Source organism: Macrobrachium rosenbergii, chromosome 6, assembly GCF_040412425.1.
Source record: "Macrobrachium rosenbergii isolate ZJJX-2024 chromosome 6, ASM4041242v1, whole genome shotgun sequence".
NCBI lineage: Eukaryota > Metazoa > Arthropoda > Malacostraca > Decapoda > Palaemonidae > Macrobrachium > Macrobrachium rosenbergii.
The window spans coordinates 7151314-7166378 of NC_089746.1; the positions used below are offsets into that span (position 1 = coordinate 7151314).

At 37.3% G+C, this 15065-nt stretch overlaps 1 protein-coding gene across 2 annotated transcripts; it reads right to left on the reverse strand.

The window, feature by feature from the left end:
- Window positions 1–8337: 8337 nt before the first annotated feature.
- On the reverse strand, window positions 8338–10726 carry LOC136839135 (zinc finger protein 2-like). Of its 2 annotated transcripts, none has more exons than XM_067104802.1 (2): window positions 10561–10726; window positions 8338–9501 (listed from the first exon to the last, which is right to left on the reverse strand). In XM_067104802.1, exon 2 carries the CDS (start codon window positions 9459–9461, stop codon window positions 8640–8642), a length of 822 nt encoding a protein of 273 aa, XP_066960903.1. In that variant the 5' UTR covers window positions 9462–9501; window positions 10561–10726; the 3' UTR covers window positions 8338–8639. The 2 variants fall into 2 exon arrangements, with proteins under 2 accessions (XP_066960903.1, XP_066960904.1); XM_067104803.1 differs by having other exon boundaries at window positions 10287–10721.
- Window positions 10727–15065: the final 4339 nt, after the last annotated feature.

Consider the following 15065-nt stretch of genomic DNA (forward strand, 5'->3'; position numbering starts at 1 on the left):
AAATATAGGACAAGGTCAGAATAAGTTCAATTTCTTTTAATGAATAAAGCTTGTACAGCAGATGCAGATCACCGCATCACTTAAATCTTTTATTTCAGAACTTCCAAGGGTAAGTAAACATGAGAACTCAAACCTTTCAGAATGGCGATGAATGTGAATGCCTTTCTAGTAGGGTAAAACCCTTACTTTCTCAGTCTCATTTGGTTGTCAATTTCAGCTTAAGATGACCTATCTTTGCACTTAATCAGATTGGGGGGAGGAAAAATTCTACCTAGGCAATGGTTTCTATCAACAAAACAAAATTTGAAAATAAGCCAGGAAATAAACAGTTTTTAAAAGAAACCTAGCTTTCGGCAACCTTTAAAAAAACCAGTCCACACTTATGGGTCACCTTTGTCAATTATCAGCTTCTAATGCAAAACTGCATAAATTGTTGATGATCCCCAAAACAACTCCTGGTGCAGAAATCGCAGACCTGCTGGTAGTATTGACATGGTAGTCCTAATTGAGTGCTAATCCCACTGTTAATGCCCTAATCCATGTGGGTTAGGTGTTATTACCATAACATCAAATGAAGTACTATATGAACCAAAGTTGTATAGGACAAAAATGCACAAATTGATGGGCACAAACTGGTAGTGCCAACTCCATCAATAGCACTGTTCCCTGTCTGTGGGACATGTCTGCAGTGATGATGGAAGGTCTGCTGTCCATCCAATGCAATAGCACCACCTCTGCTATCAATGAGGTACTGTAGTGCCACCTTATCTCTGGATGCAAGAAAACAAAGTCCAATAGTACTGGTCCAATCATTGTTCAAAAAGTCTGGGGACCAGCAAACCACAGGAAACTTGAACACAGGAATTGCCAGAATACAATTTGCTATGTAGTTTGGCAGAGGATAACCAAACTCCAGCATTCTGATGAGCACATGATCCCTGATTGTGGAAGGCCATTACTGATCACTCTTCCTCATCAGCATGGATGGCTAAAACCAAATCCTCATCAAAGAGTGGTGTCAAAGTTAGGCCCTTCATCCTACCTGCAAGAAATATTAATCACTGTTGGCCTTGAGAACCAGCTCATCAAGGGGCAGATTGGTGTCTGCCATCAGTTACTGTAGTGGCTCTGACTGAAAACTCAGCTGCTGTCTGACAGTGAATTTTGAAAACTGAGTTTGTTAATTCTACCCATGGGATCATAATCAGGAAGTCACTCACTCAGAAATTCCAGCTTATCCACTCTTATTGGACTGTACAGAACTTACTTGTCATCCTTGCTTATTGCTTATAACTGCTATGGAAATATTGGAATTGCACCATTGAGTCTGCCACAGAACTGTGGTCAAGCAGATTCCTAACTGAAAAGATGAAAGAGTCTGTTCTGGTTGTCAACCCTCACATAGCAATCACTATCATATTGGTCAATTGCCTGTGGTGCGTTGATTAAAGAGACTCTTTTCTGCTACAAGCTGAACTGCAGTACAATAGTAGGAAGGAAAGGATTCAGCTACAGGGACAATTGCTAGTTGGGTGGCAAGTGGCAATCCAGATACTGAGCAAAGGAGAGAGGTAGGTAGGTAGGAAGCAGTCAACATGGAAGACTAGCAGTTAATCCAGACCATCAGTTGAGCAGTTTAAAAGCAGAGATGCTGGCAATCAATCAAAACAGGCAAAGCGTGGGCAGCAATCCAAATAGGTGAAGAGCAAGTAAGCCCAGCAGGAAATCTGGTCAGCAGGCAAAGTAGGAGAAGAGCAGCAAATACTGGATTGAGCTGCAACATGATGAACCTTTTTGAGAATCTGCTCCTACATTCTACAGCTACACTGCATCTGGCATGGGAATCTGCTTGTGCCCACTGCAGAAATTGGTCTGTCACTCTAATTACTTCAATAGGCACCAACCACCATGAAAATACATGACTAAAACCAGGAACAGTTTGCTCAGGTGCCATCCGGCTGAAAACTGAATTCTGCAGTCAACTGCACCTGCAGAGGACCCAATTTTGACAGCACTCTAAATTACAATTGAAAAAGAACACTGGGCAGACCAGTATGCCTGTACTTGCAATATCTACTTTCGGTTATTGCAATATCTACTTTCAGCTAACTTCAAAGGAAAAATAGCAGAATAACTAGATGATTTTACTCTTCAACTTGTATAATTAATTTATTCCTAAGTAATTTCACTCTAAAAGAGAACAATTGTGATCTCCATACATTTGAGAAATAAGTTTCTTTTCAAATTCTACGGATCATCAGGAAAAATGGGACTCTGAAACCTAACACAATTACAAAACAATATGGTTTAGATAAGGAGCTCCTGTTACTAATTTAATCCATACATGGACAGAATTCAAAGTCCTCCGACAGTGAGGGCTACTGTACCTTAGGTAAATACCTTGCATCCAAATGTGGACTTTGGGAGAATCACCACATTATATAATCTTACCTACTACACTTACAATCTGCATCCCAGGATGTATGTGGTAAAACCCTCATCAGATCCAAAGTTTTAAACTATTCTACTTCAGTTACCTATTACATCTCCCCAAAGAGGGCAGTGGGCACTCATGTCCCCCAAAATGAGAAATGGCAGTAGTAACCAATTTATCAAAAACCTAGCACATTATCATCATCAGGAAATGATGATGATACAAAGCACATAAATCAGAACAAACTGTGTGCCTTCATTCTATAAAAAATATAAATTACAATCACTTGTGGTGGAGACTGCATAGTAATAGTGTACAATATCAATGGCAGCGTACGTAATGCTCCACCAGACAAGGCTTTCCATTGTCTGCATTATATGATGAGTATTATTAGAATGAATATTCTTTGGGGCAGGGGATACTGAATTGCTCAACATTGTTTCCTGTAATACTATTCAGATAAGACATTTACTTTATCATTTTAAATTTCCTCCAGTCAGCTCTCAGTCCCTGCATACAATACTGTATACACAGTGTTACTGAGGAGATTTCTAATAAAGTTTGGAATCTTTAGTATGAAATTTACTTTTAATAATTTTAGGAACATTCTCTTATTATCAGGTCTTATTGGCAGTTTGGTTAAGTTTGGTGGCTGGTTTTGCACTAGTAAAAAATTCAGCCTTGGACATCATCTTTAGTTGGAGGCACTTTGGGGGCACCAAAAGCCACATTCTCTTCAGAGGATTCCTTACTACATCCATATCTCTCAACAGAGAGCTGTTTTCCAGTGGACACATCAGATGCTCTACAGAGATTAGCATCTGTCAGCTCTGCCTCTTCACAGGCAACAACACCAACAAATGCTGGCACTGGTAGGCCATCATCTGCTAATTTACCTATCAAGAGGAAAAACAGCCAAATGATGTTGGCATAGGCACAAAAGTCATTGGTCTAGCCTCTGAGAAGGCAGAGGTGCAACAGTTATTGGTGCTTCCCCATTCACTGAGGGATGTTCTACTATAACTATATTTGCAAATTTTTTTTTATCTAAATTGACAGGCAGGTTGAGGGTCCTTTCAAAAATGCCATGCTACTAGTCATGATCATTAGCAGAAGAACAATAACTTCTGTAACCTTCTATTGAATTTGGCATAGGGATGCACGAATGATAAGGCCCTGAGCCACAACGAGATACAGCTGAACTCCCACTCTAGGAAAACTTCAGACAACCAAGTACAGGTCAACATCACTAATCCAGCAATTGTTAATCTGGTTCCATCACTAATCCAGCAATCGTTAATCTGGTTCCATCACTAATCTGGAACTAATTTCACCTAGCAAAACTTCAAATTTCATCGCACCAACCTGCCACTATTGTTTGTTGGCGCTACTTGTGTGGGTACATATGTACCCTACACAAATGGTTGTGTTTATCTTTTGGGTTGTAAAAAAATGAGAAAATGCAGTAAAAATATGAGAATAGCATAAAATATAAATAAGAAAATCATAAACGTAACAACATGAAATAAAACAAGCTGTAGAAAGTTCTCTGAAACCAGCGAATGAGTTTGTGTGCTTGTATGTACACTATGTACATGGTTGCGCTTATCCTCTGGGTTGTAAAAATAAAAATGAAAAAATACAGTAAAAATATAAATGAAAATAGTGTAAAATATAAATAAAAAATCATAAGCATAACAACATGAACCAAAAGTTGTAGCAAGTTCTCTGACACCAGAAAATGAGTTTGTGTGTTTATACATACCCTACACACACGATGGCGTTTACCTTCTGGGTTCTAAATATAAAAAATGAGAAAATGCATTAAAAATAAAAATAAGAATTGTGTAAAATATAAATCTAAAAAATCATAAAGCGTAACAAAACGAACCAAAACAAGCTGTAGCATGTTCTCCAAAGCCTGAGAATGAATTTCTGCATTTGTACATACCCTATGCACACGATTGCATTTATCTTTTGGGTTGTAAAAATAAAAAAATGAAAAAATATAGTATGTAAAAATACAGATGAGCATAGTGCAAAATATAAATGTAAAAACATCATAAGCGAGACAAAACAAACCAAAACAGATTGTGGCAAGTTCTCCGATGCCAGTGAATGAGTTTGTGCATTTTGACATACCCACTCACATGATTTTTTGGGTTGTAAAAATAAAAAAATTAGAAAATACAATAAAAAAATAAATGACAATAGAAAATATATAAATGTGCTTCGTTGTAAATTCCAGCTCTTGACTTTGGAAGTGGCAGTGATGAACTTTCTTGTGTAAGTTAATAGAATTACCTGTACCATCTATTTTGCCTCTGCTTCATTAAAATTTCACTTGATTTTTATTTAATGTTTCTTTTTCCATATTAACCAACTTGTACTGATTTACAGGGTATTTTAAAATTATGATGAGATGGTTAACTGTTGGATTAAGTGTATCCTAACTTAACCACTCTGTAATCCAGTAAAATCACTAATCTGGCACCCAGAAGGTCCAGTGATGCTGGATTAGTGATGGTCGACCTGTACTGCCCTAGAGACACGGTAGCACAAGTCTGAAGGAAGGTAGTTTCTGAGTCAATTATTCAAAGCAAGCCTGGAGTTTGACATGGAAGAGAAAAACACCAGGAGTATCCTGTAATTGTGCAGCACACAATCAGATTGCTAGCATTCATTCATCAGCTTGAAAAATTGAGCTGATCCACCGAAACATTCCCTCTAACCAAACTGTGCCGGACTGAAAGCTCAAAAGTGTGATGAACTGACCACTTGTGCATCTGCTCCATCAACTGATGAGCAACAAACAGTAGCCCCTTTGTTGCTCATCAGTGCCACAGGGTGACCCATATGCATTCCCAGACTGCTTGCAGGGTAACAGCACTGTTCAAGAGGGTTTTGTGCTTATTGCATTTACATTTCCAAGATGCTTTCGTGCAGATGAGGTCCATCCACCGTCCATAAACCTGAGGATGAAAAACCACTCAGACATGTGTTCTGCCCTCCCTTTGATGTATCCAAAAACAGAAGCATCTCTGGAGAGGAGAGATCAAGGGAACTCCCACTGGGAGATCCCTGTTATCCAGCCACCATGCATAGTTACAACCCCCCTTAATTCCTTGCTCAAGGGCATGAGCTGAAAGGGAGATGAAGTTCTTGTGGCAGGGGGTTTCCTGATATTTCTAGGTGGAAGGAATGGCTCCTGCGTAACAATGAGGGAGGATTTTCCTTTTAAAATATGAAATACCTCTAGGGTGCACAGGCAGTGGCTATACTGAGAGTTGTAGATGATGCTTATATTAGCTATTAAGTCTTGACAGCTCAGTCTAGTATTATATTGTTAGTTGTAGTCCCTCCTGATGGCACCTGAACATGGTACAAAACACTTTTAGGTACACTGTAGTCATCCCAAATATAAGCCCTTGGGCATATTCAGACTAGGCATTGGGACTTGAAGGCCACATTACTCTTCCTAAGGGAGTCATGCATAGACAGAGCCAGGTTGTTTTTCATCAAGAGGCTAAACATTTTTTATTCCTATAACACATTATAAGACACAGTTTTGTTGCAGTTAGAGAGTTTGACATGTCTGGCAATAATTTCCTGTAAGGTACAGCACTTTTCCCGATAAGCATAGCTCGTATATGCACTGTAGAAAGCTTACTAAGTGTTCTGTCCTGAAGTGGGAGCAGTGTTTACCATTCCTTAGAAATCTTTTAAATTTCTTTATCTATTTGATAGCTAGGATATCAATTATTAATTTGAACCTGGGTGGCTCTGTCAAGTCTTTATGAGTGGAGTACCATGAAGACCATTGTGAAAGTAAGAAATAATTTGATCTCAATAAAAGCCAGACAACTCTTTTCACACCTGTGTTGAAGAAGCTCTTATGGAAAGAGGCAGTCATGTCTCCCAGAAAATCAGATTAGAACTGACATAACTGACTAGATGGGGAACTTAGTTTCCTTTGAAAGGGTACAAGCTGATCGGGAAACTAAATAGTTTCAGCCTTGTACTTACAGGATGTCAAAGGAAGGGTTGTCAGATCCTTTTATCCCACCAAAAGCATAGGGCATTATCAGTATTGAGTTGTAAGCATTTTTCCCCTTAAGGGGAATAAAGCTTAAAGTTTGCCTGGCACAGCACTAGTAAACAGTGCTAGAGATTCTTTGCAGCATCCCTGTAGCCCAAGCTGTAATACTTTCAGTCTTGTACTTTTCACCCATTCCCTTTGATTTTTCTTTCTCCAAGTTCAACTTCTTTAATTGTATTTTACTAAAATCTTCATCTTATTCAATAACATATCCTTTGGATGAGTGATATGAGAATCTAGAATTGTGACTCAGTACCTCATTACACTAACTTATGATAATAATAATGTAGGGATCTCAGAGACAATCTTCAAAAATCTACCAGAGATGGATGCTGTGCTACCTAACTGGGATGTAGATAAAACCTTTGTGATTTTGAATATGCAGGACAAGCACATTTTCAATGTTAGTATTAAGTCTCCATGAGCAATCCCTTCCTAAAAGGATATCAATACCAAAACTGTCTGCTTGTTCACCCAAGGTTTTTGGATAATAACTCTCAACAGGTTAAGAGGCTCTTCCTTTGTAACAAGATGTCAGCAATAATTCTAGGTTTTGACCCAATACTAAAGACAGGAGGACATCTTTCTGTCAATTTAATAACCTGCAGACATTGCATGAGATGAAACTGAGTGTAGAATCAATGGCCAAGCCATAAGAGTCTTTGCTACAATGAGGGTACATTAGGACACAAGTAGCTTGCTCATGTCAAGAAGTCCAAACACATCTGATGTTTTCATTGCTCCCTCAGTTCACATCCCAGACTCCTGGAGCATCTACAGCTTAAGGGTGACATGGTGCCAAATCATCATAAAATCAAGAGAGGCCAAAGAAAGTGACTGCAGCACTTTCCTCTTAACATTCCCTAGTAGCAAAAATCCACTTACTAAAAACTGTAGCGAGTACTTGGATGGTACCCGTGAGTAGTCTCATTCCTCAGAAAAGATAAAGAATACTGTCCTCATTACATTTCTAACCACCCCCTCTTACTATCACTATCCCTGACAGCTGAACAGATACACAGGCAGGGTGGCAAAGGTTCACAGTCCTAGCAAATGAGAATGCCAACAAGTTGTAGAATGCACCCATAAAGGATCTTTAAGCCAAAGGACCAGGCTTCTCGACAGTATCTTTAGGTTCAAAAGGTGTTGGGAGGTTAGAGACTGGTAATTAACTTCAGTCTATCAGTAATTCGTACAACAGACATCCTTCAGAATGGAAATGGTTGTGTGAGGTGAACTGACAGCATTGCTCCCATGCACAGTTGACCACAATGAATGTTAATCAATTCATGTAAAATCCAGTTCCTAATGTAACTGACATTCTGAATATCATGAAATCATAGCAGTATGCTTTTCAAGCATGTGTCAATATAACTGTCAACAAGAGTATACTTATTATTGGAGGCATCAGAGGTATTTTTGTTTTCAGACTGTCTAGATCCACTGACCATACTAGATTAGTCAGTCAATCATTAACTGCTAATATGCATTGGAAGCTGTCTCTAAGCAATACAAAACAGTTCTTGGTAAACTGTCTATGATTCCTTCAACAATGTGAGCCAAATAAATGATGGGAACAAATTCCTTAAGTGGGAAAAGTCTTGTGTGCTATGGACACTCCACTTCATCTAAGGTTGAATTCAATATCAGTCTCTTCATCCTTTTGGGCATCTTGGTATAAGTGAAAAAACAGGTTTGTCTATTGTATGGATGCAGTGCAATATACATCAAGTATTGGTTCAAGTGAATAACATGTTTCTTGATCACACTGTACTCTATTACTTTCAATTAAGGAAACAAAATGTTAAATATTATAGTACTGTATATTCTTAGCATTAACTAAAAATCAATATCAAATACAGTAAGTTCATTATTTATAAAAACTCATATAATACAATTTGAGAATACTTAGTAGAATTAAAATTTTAAATAAGCTAGCTTAAACTAATATATACTTTTATTCTGAGCTACGATGGCACTCAGTAATTTAGTTCTATTACTTGGCATTATTACCAAAAGGAAGACTTACATTCACTACAACACATTCCATGAATAATATAATCTGATGAACTTGACTATATTAAAAAATATGCTAATTCTTTGAATTTACAAGATTTTACTCTCCTTTGCATTTTGACAACCAGCAATTTGTGCACTGGCACTTGGAACTAACCTGAACCGTCGAATGTTTGTTTCACCATTTCGGTATGTCTTAATGAAAATTACTTTTTCCCCATCTTCTGTTAATTCCTCTTTTATTCTATACAAGTTGTAAGTGTCCTCAGTTGCACCATGTTTAAACTTTGCGTGTTTCTTTAAGGTACCAATATCTAAACAACTTTTACCACATTCTCCACAAAAATGTTCAAGTTTGTTGGTGTGATTTTTCATGTGTCTTACCAACTGAGTTTTTGTGGGATATGCCAAGTCACAAAGTTCACATGCAAATGGTTTGTAACCCATGTGCCGTCTTAAGTGTATCTGAAGACTACAATGACTTACAAACTTCAAATTACAAAGGTCACAATTAAATTTCTGTGGAACAGAGTACTTTTTCCTGACTTTACCTTCAGTTTTTGTAGGAGATTTCACTTCTGATGAATTAAGCATTATCAAGTCCTTCCCATTTGTTGAATCAAACTTAATGATTTCCTTCATATCAAGAGGGCTGGCCTTCAAGGAATCTTTCACAGAGGGTGAAAATATAATTTCTCTAACACTGTCCTCAGCAGATCCAACAATAACACTCTCAATCACATCTTTTCCTTCAGGTATATTTTCACCACAAGCATTCCCAATGTCATGATCACCTATGTAGTTATCAGGTGTCATCTCTTCGACTTTAACATCATCAAATGTTGGAATTGTATGTGATCCTTCCCAATCTATGTCCTTCACCTCCAAAACGACAGTGCCAACTTCATCCATATCTGCAAGCTGCCAGATGAAGTTTTTCAGGTTCCAGGTTCTGAAAAATGTAAAACATTAGGCTATACAGATATATACCATAGAGTAATTGGTAGAAATAAGCATTAGCTCCACGTCAGGTATTACCTTGGAAATTGACTTTTTCTATAGTATTTTGGTTGCATATCAACAATTTTCCGTTATTTTTTGTTGTTCGACTGTAATTAACTTCAGAACTGATTATATTTTTTGCCATTACGCATGCACCGCGTTATAGGGAGCTTTTGGTATATAGTGGAGCTTTTGGGCACCCCATATAACATGTGGTTAGGTTAGGTTACTTTAGGTTATTATGGTTCCCCCATAATAGATTTTCTAAGTAACATATGGCCCTAATATATCTAGGTTCCATACAGTCTAGGAGCTACAGAAATACTGATTAAAACTAACTTTTCTTAGTTGAATGATATGGTTCCCATCCTTTATAACCAAAAATCGATTTTCTTAGCCAATCCCCTGTTATTTTACTGAACATATCCGGCTGTAACTAAGCTAATTGACCTTTGAAGACTCATATTCAACAGAAATGTTCCAAGCCCCCAGTCCATAGCTAATACGGCAAAATTGTAACCAGTAAACTTAAAAATACCAACCTAACGTAAAACTAACTTGTTTAGTTGAATGATATTACAATGAGGTGGGGGCATCCTGTATGCACCCCTTCAACCAAAAATCAGCCGGCCGACAAAATATGTTTAACCAACAGATATTTTCCAACATATTTTTCATTTAGAATAACATATATCTTAGTTATCAGTGGTCTGGTAAAACTAAGGTGTACTTAACCTTTAGCCTAGGCTAAGCTTGTTCACAAAGGTTAGGCTTTCTACTGGTAGCCTCAACAGTAGAATCTAGCCTAGACAAAAATTACATAGTCATGTACTAGGTTTGTACTTAATGAAAGCAATGTTTTAGTCTACATGATTAGTTTAAACAAGGAGTAATAGGTTAGCTTTGATATTGATTTGGTCGGCGTAATGGCAGCACGGGCTCTTACTCCCAGAACAGCTGATAATAAAGGGATAGCGTATTTAGGAGGTTTTAAATCTATTAAACCAACCTGGTTAGGCTACCAGAATCATTGGAACTATGTAACACACTGACAAGGACGTGGGGTACTATTCTGACTTGAAAGTTATTAAAATATTGTAATTTAACTGTATCAAATAAATTAGTAGTTTAGTCAATATATTGCGTTGGTACGGCTCCCTTGCTCGTTCCGCTTTGCGTTTGATTATGCATGCCTTATCATATTTTCTCTATTGTACCATATTTTCTGTACAAATGGAAAATCTTAAACTCTTCTCCTTACCATTATCTTTATCTCGAGTATACTAATGAATTTTCGCCCTCGAAAAGTCTTGTTTTTTCAAAAAATCAAACCCAGCGATTGAGTAATATAAAGTTAAATATTTAATCATAAACACTGTAACCAAGAGAAACAAAAAAAAAAAAAAAGTGCTACAGTTATTTACAGAAAGATGACAGTAGAGCGTCCTTCATTGTTCCTGATTGAGTATCAAGATCCGATGCCGTATATCTCAGTGAAAACTTTGGCTCATTGTAATGGAAGTGTGGCTGTCACTGGCCTCAAGAGAAGTTGCTCATTTATCATTTAGGGAAACTTCCTCCCATCAGGGAGTCTCATAACCCTTCACTAGGCATTCCTCTGCCGTGAGACACATTACATATGTATCCCAAAACGCTGGCACTTCCAAGAATAGCAATGCCAAAGTAATGCCGGTTATTATTACAATTATATTCAGAAGATAAATCGTATTCATATGGAACAAGCCCACAGGGGCCATTCACTTGAAATTCAAGCCCCCAAAGAATATGGCTACTACTAACTCAGGAACAGTCCTCAGTAAATAACTCTGACGTGATAAAATGACGGTGGTTTTAACAGGGAGAGGCCCATCTGCCATTCAGTGGGAAAGGGGGGGAGGACGGGGTGGTTCTCCTCCAGGTGCTTTGGAATCCTAAGCCTCTGACACTTTCAAGGGCAGTAGCATCAGGGTAACAATGCTTACTAAAGTTACTATAGCTATAGTGCCAGTTTTTTCTGTTACTGACTGACCTGTCTTGCACATATCCAGAATCATTCATATTTTTCCATCGTAAAACCACTTCTCATAACAGTGGCTGGCGCCCAAGAATGGAATATGATGGAGTACAAGATTTTGGCCTATGGCCAAGAGCTGGGGCCTACGAGGTCATTCAGCGCTGAAAGGGAATTTGAGAGTAAAAAGGTTTTAAAGGTGTAACAAGATGGGCAGTAAGATGGAAGAAAGATAATATAAATGAAGGTATAGTAAAAGGAACGAAAGGAGTTGCAGCTAGGGACAAAAAAAAAAATACGAAGGATTATGATCACTGCTACATGAACACTTAAACGGGACTGTGTATTTTTTCAAATTCTGAATCTGATTTTTTGTGTTTGAATGTCTCCAGAAGTTGCGGAAACGTCAAATACAATGGATTATTTTTGTGTCATGTTGCTGATGCTTCTGTTTAGAAACCTTTATTTCTATCTTTTCCCCTTGTTACATTCATTTACCTAACTTTAGGCTATTAAGAAAGAAATTTTTACATATTTCATTACAATCAGCTACGACAAAGAATCAATTATTTTAAAAAATCCATAAACTGTATATGACAAATTACTCAAGAAAAGTATGAACACAGGTGACAACTAAAACTGGGCCCTCCTGTTGGACCAAATGAGAAACTGTAGGAATCTTGCAGAAAGCAAACACGGATGGATGAAAATGTGAGTGGAATCGTGTCTTGCCTGCAGTGCTGGTTAACTATAAATGTCAATACAGATGATTTCCCGCGAGGCAACCCTACAAGTAAGGTTCCGGTACCAGAGAATTGATCAGAATCATCTGAGATGTTGGAAACAAAAGAAAGGCGAGTGAGTTTACTGTAAGAAGTAATGAGACTAAGGTTTCGACGATATCTTCTCCCAGGCTAAGGGTTCTAACCCAAACAGAAGGTAAAATGCAAGAAAACCTCAGACGTTGGTCTCATGGGGAAAAATGTGGCGTATATCGATTTAAAAAAAAAAATTAAATTTGGCTAAGTTCACAACAATATTATTTTTCATCTTGGATGACTGATAATGGCTGCTTGGAAAGAGAGAGAGAGAGAGAGAGAGAGAGAGAGAGAGAGAGATGCTGGAATAGACACTGGAATCCTGTCAGAATTTACTGTTAGAGAGCACATTCTGAAATACCCTCCCAGAGAGAGAGAGAGAGAGAGAGAGAGAGAGAGAGAGAGAGAGAGAGAGAGAGAGAGAGAGAGAGAGAGAGAGAGAGAATTACTGGACTAGCTGGTCGGAGAGGTGCTAGAGTACTCTGTGGGAAAAAAGTGACGGAGAAAAAGATACGGGAATCTCTGTCAGAATTACTGATAGAGATATTTATATTCTGAAAAACCCTGCCAGAGAGAGAGAGAGAGAGAGAGAGAGAGAGAGAGAGAGAGAGAGAGAGAGAGAGAGAGAGAGAGAGAGAGAAAGCTGAAGGTAGCATCCACTTATCGAAACCAACTCATTTCAGCCTCTCAATGAACTACGTTTCAGAAGGAGTTCTTGCGACGTCGCCACTTTCTGTTATGGAGTTACTTAAGACCTCATCCTTTCTAAAACTGCCTATGTCCAGAACTTACGAAAACGTAAGCAATATATCCACCATCCGGATTACAACTTACCCCAGTTTACTGGGGAACTGCCGCAGCATGTTACCAAAACTTGTCGACCTTTACACCGGGGACTTTGAACATTAACAGTTACAGCAGTTAATTAAGCCTTCGGAATCATTAACGTGAAGCACTTGAGGAATTAACCGAAGCTTAATGGAATATATACTTTGACTGTGAGGGATTTAGCGAGTCAAATGAAGATTTCTGAAGTCGTTTTGAATATTTATTCAAATTATTTGAAAGGTTTACTGAAGTACTTAAAAGATTAACTGAAGAGTTAGAAGAAGAATTTTATAAACCGATTCGGTGATTTAATGAGGTTGTGTGAAGAACATTCGAAATATTCACGGAAATTCTTTTGAATGACAAAGAATTCACTAGTATTTTTACTAATATCATTTGAATATTAATGATCTATTTTCAAGCCAGGGTCGTCTTTTGTTCTTATGTGTTGTCTTTTGTGACTTATTCTCCTTTCGGGTACTTTTGCCAACGCACTGACGGTGAATGGAGGAATGATAGCCCGGCGTCGCATCTTCAAAGGTCATTGACCCCCGATTGCTAACGTTTTGGTTAATATTTGCTGCTGAAGAAGGAGTGGCTGTTCGTTACCGGGTCAACATACAGTTTTCTGAGCGAAGCGAAGGTGAGGGAATGTAATAAACAAAACAGGAAGAAACCAAAGAAAAAACTTTGGTTAATTGAGTTCGTTTGCCGCTGTAACAGATGTGATGGCGGACGCCCAAAGGAAAAAAGAAAGAACTCTCGTAAGTTCATTTTGCATCAGACTACGTGTCGAGCCATTTATATCAGATATCGTGGCTCTTGTTTCAACACTCAAAGGCAGGACAAAGAGCGGAGGACATTACGGGCTAAATTGAGTTATTTAGAATCTGTGCTTCTCTCGTTTTCTTTACCTAGATCTCTCTCAGAGTTTCAAATTGAACATATTTCATTACGAGGATAAATGCAGATTTATTCCAGGTATTCTCTGCTTGTTTATATTTAGTAGTAATGATTTTCTCCAAGTAAACGAATGATATAATCGAAAATGGGAATGCTTGGAAGGGGTAACCCAGTCTTCATCATGGAAAGGGCGTAATATCACCGTAGAGTTTATTCATGTCAACTTCCTTTTTGGTATTATTATTATTATTATTATTATTATTATTATTATTATTATTATTATTATTATTATTATTATTATTATTATTCTAGCTAATGCTCTCGACAGAGCTCATCACAAAGCCTGGTTAGTATATTTTCTCATACGTCTCAATTTCCCTCTTTAAAGCTGTTTACCTAAACTTGACATATATGTATATATATATATATATATATATATATATATATATATATATATATATATATATATATATATATATATATACATATATATATATATATGTGTGTGTGTATATATATATATATATATATATATATATATATATATATATATATATATATATATATATATATATATATATATATATATATATATATATATATATATTTGTTAACAACACAAGATCTGCTCCTTTTCTCATAATACTCTATCAGTGACATTTCTTAGTCTATAACTTCTTCCATTTATGGTTCTTTTCGATGATTTAATTCTCCTTACTTCTGATAAATTACATTCAGTTCTAAATTGTCCTTTCCTCATCTTATAGCTCTGATTAAGGAGATTCCATGACGAGACAATTTGAGATTTCATTCAAAAGTCACCAACTGGCACCAAACACGCTTGCTGCACATTTATTTCGCCTTTGAACACGAAAACATTTATTTTCTGAAATACGGCTGCAATATTTCATAAGAATACAACATGTCATGTATGGTAAAATTGTAAGAATATAA

Coding starts and splice junctions, on each gene's coding strand:
- LOC136839135 (XM_067104802.1), bottom strand. CDS start 9,461: ATGGATGAAGTTGGCACTGTCGTTTTGGAGGTGAAGGACATAGATTGG.